The 9,886-nt window shown below is 29.7% G+C and overlaps 1 protein-coding gene across 2 annotated transcripts; it reads right to left on the bottom strand.

Moving 5' to 3' along the window:
• Positions 1–352: 352 nt before the first annotated feature.
• LOC145958208 (NAC domain-containing protein 69-like) lies at positions 353–3,672 on the bottom strand. 2 transcript variants are annotated; one of them, XM_083074856.1, is made up of 4 exons: positions 3,228–3,672; positions 2,857–3,134; positions 1,547–2,011; positions 353–1,391 (listed from the first exon to the last, which is right to left on the bottom strand). In XM_083074856.1, the coding sequence occupies exons 1-4, from the start codon at positions 3,388–3,390 to the stop codon at positions 1,344–1,346; spliced, it is 954 nt and encodes a 317-aa protein (XP_082930982.1). In that variant the 5' UTR covers positions 3,391–3,672; the 3' UTR covers positions 353–1,343. The 2 variants fall into 2 exon arrangements, with proteins under 2 accessions (XP_082930982.1, XP_082930981.1); XM_083074855.1 differs by having other exon boundaries at positions 353–1,066; positions 3,228–3,667.
• Between the last annotated feature and the right edge of the window lie 6,214 nt (positions 3,673–9,886).

The raw sequence follows: 9,886 nt of genomic DNA, 5'->3' as shown, positions 1-9,886 counted from the left end.
GATCTTTATAAAGTTTTCTCCCTTTTGCCTTAAAAAATTGGACCGGGCTTGGCTCATTATATATTATTGGTCACAGACTCAGAAAATCTTCTCAAAGTTGATTCCATAGACAATGCAAAATGGACCCTTAAAAAGGGGATTAATTCTTTTGTCTTTTTCATATATTTTCCATAAAATCTAAATATTTCTCATAAGGCCTAGAGCATCATTAGGCATCTAGTTTGTTCTTTTGATCCAGAATAAGGCATTCTTGCAGCAGAAAAACAATGGTCAACTGAGAATCACTAAGATAAAGGCAGCTGACATCATCAACCCTTCTTTTAGTTAATAGGGGATAATTGCATTGTTCATCTTAAACAAAAACTAATAAAATATAATATTCAACACTAAAATCACACACAATACATTAATCCAGAGATACATTTGCTATCCCAAAGACAGCTCCTATAATGATAATTCTCTACCCGCAAATTGCAAATAACTACGTACACTTCCTAATTACACAATCTAATATATATAAAAAGACATTCGTTTATTTAAGGAATAAGTATTTTTAGACTTACCCCGTTCAATAACTCATGTTTTACATCAAATTTTTTCCTTATAAATCCTAATACACAACTGCTGCCATGCAGTTTTTGATAGAGTTATTTTCTAATAGATTTGCTATTAGAAAACCGGCTATTTTATATCACACATACTCCTAATAATTAACTATCACCGATCCATTAATGGAACTAACTTGAAACTTAGTTCGCATCATATGCAGTTGTTTGGTCTTAGATGATACAGTATTGATTTTTCCATCTCCTTGGAGTGGAAGGAGAACCGAAAATTTCAATACAATTGATCTTGAAAGACTTATCTACTGTCGAGTTACAAGAGGATGTCTCCGCTTCCTAGAAATCATTTTCAAATATCTGTTGGTTTCCTTCATGGTTGGAAGATACAAAACATGTGCCACCATGAACAGCATCATGTATGATTTAAACCTTTTTTATGGGTAGTATTCGTCTGAGTTAGGATATTCATTACACATTGCTGAAGTATCCATGTAAAAGCCATCCTGTAATGATTTTAGAAGAAAATAAATAAATGAATTCAAATATCGAAGTGCCCAAAATAAAGAGAACAAATATCACAAACCCAAGAAAAAGAATACTTAATTTTGAACTCCTAGGGACTATGTTGGGAAGAGATGCAAGGGTAAAAATTGGTACAAAAAATATATTACTTTGTCTCCATTTCCTTCCCTTCACAACTTATCCCTTCATCAAAGCATGCTCTAAGCCTCTAAAGTCTTAGTAATGTTCCATGAATCGATCATGACTCAGAAATAAACATCAAAACCAACTCAAACCAAACATTTCAGCCAAGTGTCTTTTCAAAATCTGTAGGAGAAAATCACTAAATATGGTAAAACTGGTGCAAATTTCACATCACCACAATGCACACTGCAATTTAACCTATAGAACCAATGACAGTTCAGAAAAAAATAGAGATTAACACCCCAATATTATATGGTCATTAGACAATTTATATTTACCAGTTTAGAGACGATTTCAGTATCTGTATCACTGCTTTCACAGTATAACATTTTCAATGACTCTGATTGGGTGAAATTGTTGAAAGAAGCATGCATACTTTCTTCATCAGCTAAACTGTCATCAACTAAAATTGAATTGAGGAACTCGTCTTCCTCTGTAGTTTTAAATGAAGTGTGCATAATGTTGTTTTCATTTCTAAAATAGGCATCGTAAAATGGGTAATTTGGAAAAGATGGTTCTCCCATCTCAGCACCAGTTGGAGACTGTTGTGTTGGGGAGAAATATTTCTCTGCTTGATATGTTGCTTGAGAGATTGTTTCCATTCCTCTAAAATTACCTCCCTGATTTTCAAAGTCAGAAACCGTGCCTCCACTGGGTTCCCCTTCATCATAGAACAATGCATCAGTTCCTCCGTCAGTTGTCTTCTCAGGTTTCTTCATCAAGCGACATAATACAAAAGTCCTCTGCAAAATTGTGAGGATAATCAACATTTATTTGTTTCAAATTGCCACAGCCAAGACAAATCAGGCTAATGCTTCAGAAGCTTATTTCCTGAACGATTCTATATTCACAGCAAATTATACAGAAAAAATTGACAGTCTTGGACGAAAACTGATGATGAATTTTGCATGTTTAGATAAAAGATTTAATTAAACACAATCCAATAAGTCAAATGAGAGCTTATCCATAAGCTTTATGCATGAGCTCGTTGGATTAAACAAAAAAGATCTTGTTTTGGTAATCTTCCAAGTAAAAATAATTGAAATAAGCTAGAAAGAGGTTCATAGATCACTTTTATAAGCCCAAACATCTCTTCCATGCCCCCTTTGTCTTCAAGCAAGACCGAGTGGAGAAAAATGGGTGATGAATAAAGTACGACAAAAAAGAAACAAGGGATCCAATAACAATAATAACCTTCAAAAGCCAGAATAATAATAGGATAGTAAACAACATCAAAAAGCTAAAACGTACACAATAGAGACAGAAATTTAGTAGAAAAAGTTAGGAAAAAAAGAAAAACCTTCTTTAAATATAAACCTTCGAGTTCGACCCTAAACTTATAAAACTTTTCCTATAAGTTTTTTTTTTTTATTTTAAGTAAAACTCATAAATTTTTTCTTCATATATGACTTCTCTCTTATTTATGATGATAAATTCCCTCATCTTAAAAGTCACTATTTATTAATCTAAGACAAAAGTCATCCTCAAGTCCTAATAATATAAAATGATGCAAATCTTGAAAATAAATATAATGTTTTTTATTTTAAACAGCATCCTAACTAATATCTAACCGATATTTCATTTCAACCTGGGATTGATGAAAGGTGGCATCATGATATTCGTGAATAACCCAGTTGGACCTGACACCACGGGGAACACGGCCTTCATAGAAAACAAGGGTCTTCTTAGTCCCAATGACAGTGTTGGTGTCCAAGCTCCTAATGTCACGTTCTTTGCCGGTGGTTTTCCAGAAGCCACACTTGGTTGTCCTGTTAAACCTTCTACTGTTTGAATACTTGAAATCAACAGGACTGAAGAAAAACCATTCTGGGTCATTGAATCGTATGGCTGATTCCGCTAACATCACTATTTGAAGAAAAAAAAAATGAAACAACATTGAAGAAAATAAAGAGAAGAGGAAGAAAAAAGAAAAGTTGATGGCATGATGATGAAGGGTACCTGGTACATGCCAAGGATCGACCTGGCAAAGATCAATGACAGGGATGACTTGCACACGTGGATCATCACTAAGCAACTTGTGTTTGAGGTAAAAGCCGACAAGCTCATCATCTCTTGGACGGAATCCTAGTCCTACAAGATCCGGATAACCTCTGCTCTCCATCGCTTTTGGCAACACTCAACACTTGACTCACTGTGATTGTAGTTTGCAACACAGAAAGAAGAAAAGATTATGAAGCAACAACAAACAGAAGATAATGAAGTATGCGAGTGCTTGTTTGTTTGCGTTGTGAAGATTCGCTCCTCAATTTATAATGCAAAGACATTGACTACTAAGGAAAACTTTACTCCTTAGCTAACAAGTTATCCATGGAATAACAACATATCTAAATAGGAAAGGAAGCGAGTTTGATTCTGCATCAGTAAGTATTTTTTATAAAAAATTTATTGAGTCTTGAGGTCTACCATGTGGTTACTTTGCACACTTTGCTCTTACCCAACTCACACTTAAACAAAAACGTAGCTACCTATGTTCTACTGTTAACATGAACCTTTTTTTGAAAAAAAAATAATATTAATAATTGGAATACGTCCTTTGGCTTTCAATTATAACAAATCTTTTTATTTAATAGTTGTAAGGCTTTTCTTACAATACAAAAATCGATTTGATACTTTTAAATTGATTTATATTTTTATTAAAAGAATATTTGATCTGAAAGCCATATTCGAGTTGATATGAATTTATAAATCAAAATATATTGCAATATTATTTAAGTTATTAACACTAATAATAATTGTATTTAAAAATGTTTTTTTATTAAATAAAAAAATAGGTTAACAACTTATAAAAAATGATTTTTTTTTCTTTATCTAAGTTTATTTTTTTTCCTCTTGAAATGAATGAAAGACAAATGATAAGGTTTAAATGATTTTTTTAGTAATCGTAGTTTATTTTTATTTTGGTTCGTATAACTTTTAGAAAATATTTAGGAACTAAAATACGACGACAAAACCAAAAATATAGAAGATGATCCTTCTTGAAAATAAATTTATTCTAATCACTAACTATAAGTTTACCTGTTTGGGCACATCAATAATTTTTGTATATCATACTTGAATCTCCACGTCGACCGAGGGCTCTAAAATGTGAAAAAAGAAAAAAGAAAAAAAGGGATGTACTGGTAAAAGACACTCTCACATTTAAATTAGAATAGGTTAGAGTATTGATAATAACAATCAATGAACAATAGTTTTATCTTGTTTTATGTGACTATTTATACTAATTGTAATGAGTTTAGTCTTTGAGCCTTGTTACAATTAGGTAATACAACTAGTAATGACAGATTATCATTTAATCTTGCTTACATTTCATGTTAATCATTGTTTGTACACTTAGAGGTCCTTTAACTTGTAGCGATCAACATATTTGAGTCATCTCGGATTGGTCAGTGACCGAAATTAAGGGCCGAGAGGTGCCTTCATGAGTATATCTTGTTTCTTCTCAAAGCATAGGGGCTGAGTCAAGGCGAATGTTTCGAGATCCTCCCATTTTAGTTGGTTACGTAGGACATCGAAATGGTCGAAGACTGAGGTGATGGCTCACTCCTACTTTAGGTTTAGTGTTCGGTAACCAAGATTATTAAGAAGGAGTGACACGCAGATGGCACATGAATCTTGGTTCTAGTCTGATATAGCTCATCTCGGTCTTCGACAGCCAAGACTACCAACTAGGAGTGACACACAGATGGCATGTGACTCTAGGTTCTAGTCTGGTATAATAAGTTATTAGAATAAATATATAAGGTGTAGATTCTACTGATCAAAGAAATGTATAATGATAGGGTTGAGATAATATATTTGAGTTTATAAATTTAAATTTTATTATCGTTATTATAATATTTTATTAGTAAAAAGTTAATTAATAAGTAATTAAAATAACATATAGTGATAAAAGTTGAGATAATTGTTATGTATTTGACAAGTATATCAATTATCATAAGTAATAAATTAGACAAAAGTTTAAGTTATTAAATTGATATAGATGCGAGTTATAATTGTTTAATATAATTGTAATACTAAACAAATGATTTGATAGAAATTTATATTTGTTTAACAAGAATTATTAAATTTTAGTGAAAATAAAATCACTACAATAAAAATGCTGATTTATGATGGAAACAGGTAAATTTTTGTTTCGTACTTGTAAAATGAGTAAAATATTTTTTTTTTTATTTTCACCCCTCTAAAATATAAATTCACTAGTTTGATTGTTTTAAGGTAGATAAATAATATTTATTTTAAAAAACTATTCCGACAGAAATATAAATCCGTCAGAAATTTTCGACGGAATATTCTGTCGGAAAATTTCCATTAAGAATTTCTAACGGATTTATTTTTCCGTCGGAAATTTCTGATGGAGTTTTTCGACGGATTTATATTTTCGTCGAAAAATTTTCAACGGAAAATTCTGTCAGAAATTTTCGATGGAAAAATAAATCCGTCGAAAAATATAAAATTTCCGACAGATCCATATCCGTCGAAAATTTTCTGTCAAAAATTTGCGTTTTTTTTTTGTTGTGAATAAAGCAGTAAATTGTAAAGAGTTTAAACTTATAATGAGAATAGCCAAAGATTGATTCACTATTTTTCATGTAAAACCTCTTAATTTTTCATTTAATGTTGAAATTGTACAATTAATTTGACAACCCACAACTATATTTATACCCTAATTCCTTAGATAAGAAATTTTAGATTATTTAAGGAAAATCTTAATTCCTTGAAAATTTTTGTAAAGTAATCATACATTAAGATCAGGGGTCGAAAGTCAATTGATAAGGTTTATCCCAATTCCTTAGTAATAAATGTTATCAGCATTTTATCTAGGTCATAATTTTAAAAATAGTTTCTCAACCTCAATAAAAAATTATAAATCATGCATTGATTGATCAAGTCACAAGCATTAAGTACAAGAATAAAATAATTAACTAAATAACTTTATTGAGTGAAAAACACGTAGAAAATTACAAAGTTCCAATAACTATCTCAACCTCCAACAATAGAGACATAGTCACTCATGAATAAGAATTACACAATAAAAGAGGGATATTTGAGTGACTCATGATTACAAAGTAACCTCACAAGAACTTTCTCTAAACTCTCTAGAATTATGCTTAGAAAGGTAATTATGGATATAGAGACCTTCTAGAGACCCTATTTTTATAATAAATTTCTAATGAACTTTTAGGTCATATGTGTTTGCTCAAAGTGCTCTTGTAGTTCACTCTAAGCGAGCATATGTGTACTTTCAGAGATGGTCTTTGGCTTCAATTGCTCAAAACACTCTTGTGATAGCTCTAAGCAAATTTTCTCGCTTAAAGTATCCAAGTAGTTCACTGTGAGTGAGCTAGTATAGTCTTTCAGGGTTGGTCTCTGACTTCACTCACTTAGAGCACTCTTATGATGACTTTAAGCGAATTTCACTCGCTCTAAGTGAGTACTCTGCTCACTTTAAGTAAGCTAATCATCATCTTTAGGTTGCTTTCTAACTTGGCTCACTTTTCAAGCTTTAGTTTAGTCATTCGAAGCGAAATTTACTTGCTCTGAGCGAATCTTCAATTTGACTTGCAGCGATACTTGTCCCTTGAGATTTGTAGTTTTCAAATTATTTTTTTCTTCTTATGTTCTAACTCAATCAGAGAAAAATATTAAAAATACCTAACATTTAAACAATTAAACCTTAATTATAAATTAACTTATGAGTAAGTGTTTTGAGACAAAAAATAGATTTAGAAGCATGAATTATTTAAATAATTACATAAATTGAATATAGTTGTGCTTGACCAACACTTAGGATTTGTACTATTTTTAAACTGGATGATATTGTACATGTATTGTGTGTGTGTGTATATATATATATATATTTGTAGAGTTGTTTTAATACTTATATTTATATACATGTTATAGTTTGCATATCCATTTATTTTGAGTATAAATCCTTCTGTATGAGTTAGTTCCGATGCTAGTAGTTGTGATTCATAAGTGTAATGGTCATGGTGAGTCATTACATTTTTCTTTACTTAGTTGTTGAGTTGTAAAATGTAAGGACTTGTCAAATCGTTACATAGTGATACAAGTACAAATATAGGGATAAAGACTTATATACTCAAACTCGATTTCTCATGTTGAAAAAAATCTATACTCAGTCAAAATAGATTTTCTCCATCAAAATCGAATCAAGTCAAATAAGTGTTCGTGAATGCAATTTAAATGTCGTGCCTATACACAAGTGAAAAAGCACTAGTGCAAAAAAGAGTTATCTCTCATTCTTGTTATAAAGTTTGAGAGGCATAGATTCAAACTTTATATATTAGATAAATCTTAATGTTTTTAAAAATAAAATTATAATTATAAAAATAATATAATGAAATTATTTATTTAGTTGTATTTCTATTCGATTTCTCATAGTAATATGATGGAGGATGTAAAAAAAAATTCTATCTTTTTTCTTAATTATTAAAAAGTGTAATAGTCAAATAAAATACACGAAACAAAAAAATATATTAAATTATATATGTAATTGTAGATTTAGTTATAATTAAATATATTGTAATCTTCGATCAACATGATCATCATTATTGTTATTTTACAACAATTTTATAACAACATTAAAAAGAAAATATATGAAAGACACGATTGATCCAAACATAAGATTAATAAGGCTCCTGTCTTCGACTTTCTTAAAAAAATAGTTTGCATTAATATTTATATAAATTTTTTACATCTATAACTCAAAAGTCACTTTTATAGTATTTTTAAAAGTATACTTTAAAATGTTCATCTCTAAAAGATATATAAATATAATTATTTTTTAAAAACTATTTTCAAAACAATTTTTTATTTATATTAAAAAAATATTATTACTAATATTAAGAAAAAAAACTTTACTTTATAATTTGTTTTACGTTTAACGATGTGTTGGATCATTCTTGATAAAAGGTCATTTTTATTTTATGTTTGAAGAAATCACCATTTTATTTTTTAAAATTACAATAAAATACTATAACGCATTAAAATATACATTAATCTTTATAATTAAGAACTCTTTATTAAAATTTAATTATTTTATCTTAGCTCCCAAATTTAGTCACTTATCATTATTTTAACTTTAAATATACATCAGTATTATTATTTAAAGTCACACATTTTAGTAAAATTTAAACTAATATAGTTGATAAAATGTATTTTTGATAATTTATTTAAAACTTATTTGATTTTAAAGAATAATGGTGACAGCGTTGCACACTTTTGGAAACTAAAATGATAGTTTGTTCTAAATCTAATTTCATAAATTTATGGAATTTTATTTTTCAAAAAACATAAATAAATAGAAAAGTAACGACGGAGATTCCGATATATATATAAATTATTTTTTTTGTAAAGATAGAAAAGATTACAAAGATAGTAACAATGATGATTGAACGTAGGTCTTCATGCTTTTAACTATCTCTTTTCACTCAACTACTAGACTAACTTAGTGATTATAAACATTTTTTTTTAACACCACACAAGTTATTGTTTTATAATTTATATATTGTTCTCTCTCCTTGGGATCACAAGTAGTCTTTGATGTTATGCATTGGATTAATGATTAATGAAAGTACGAAAACTAAATGAAGGTTGTTAATATAGGCAAAATGGCTTCCATTAACTAGAAAAATAATTATTCCTTTGCATGGTTAATCAATTAGAGTTGGAATAACATATATTAATTAGGAACATCGTGTGTTCAAGGCAACTGATAAATAGTTATTAATTCAGCATTTTTGGGTTTTTTTTTATAAAGATTTTTGTAATTATGCAAAACTACTGATGTTGTAATAGAATTTATATTTTAATTTAGATATACCTATCGTTATTTAAAAATTACATTATCTGCACCAATGGATTAATTTATTTTTTTTCCTTTTCTTTAGTTTGAATGCATAATAGGCAATATTTTTAGGCCTGTGTAGATATAGTAAATAAATAATGAAGTGTTTATGCAAATATCGCATAAGAATAAATCTCCTTCGTGATACAATTCATAGGTCATTTTCAATGAAACAGATTTTAATTTATTTAAAATATTTTTCATTTTATATGATATAATTGTAAGCTGTTATGAGTCTCCATCTACTAGTGCAAAATCAATCTTTTACTTCATCTCTTTGTCGTCAGATATACAAATAAGCAACGTAAAAAAGACGCGATGACAATTTTAAAAATAAGTCGAAATATTTTATGTCAGACTACATAGGATCTGACGTAAAATTTGAAATATACGTCAGACAGAAGCCACTATCGACGTAGATTTGAAATTTTACGTCGAACCCTTAATTTGACGCAAAAACTTTTTTATATCCCTAGGCGCGCCTTAGTCTTCCTCGCGCGCGCGACCTAGGTTAATCTGAAAAGTGTTTGGGCGATTTCCGGCAAAGGTGAGAGCGAGTTCTGGTTGCGTTTTAAGCTCCAGCGACTTCCGATGAAGGGCGGCTCATCATTGGTGGGTCATTCTCCATCTTTTTGACCGATTGAAATCCGGTGAAGGGCGTTTCTAAGTTTTCGGCGAAGGTGAGTTGCTATTTCCGGCAAGCCTCCGTTCATTTCCCTTTCATTACCTA

This window comes from Cajanus cajan, chromosome 5 (genome assembly GCF_000230855.2).
Source record: "Cajanus cajan strain Asha chromosome 5, NIPB_CcT2T_4, whole genome shotgun sequence".
NCBI classification, from domain to species: domain Eukaryota; kingdom Viridiplantae; phylum Streptophyta; class Magnoliopsida; order Fabales; family Fabaceae; genus Cajanus; species Cajanus cajan.
The sequence above is the reverse complement of the archived record's forward strand: the minus strand, read 5'-3'. Positions and strand labels throughout refer to the sequence as shown.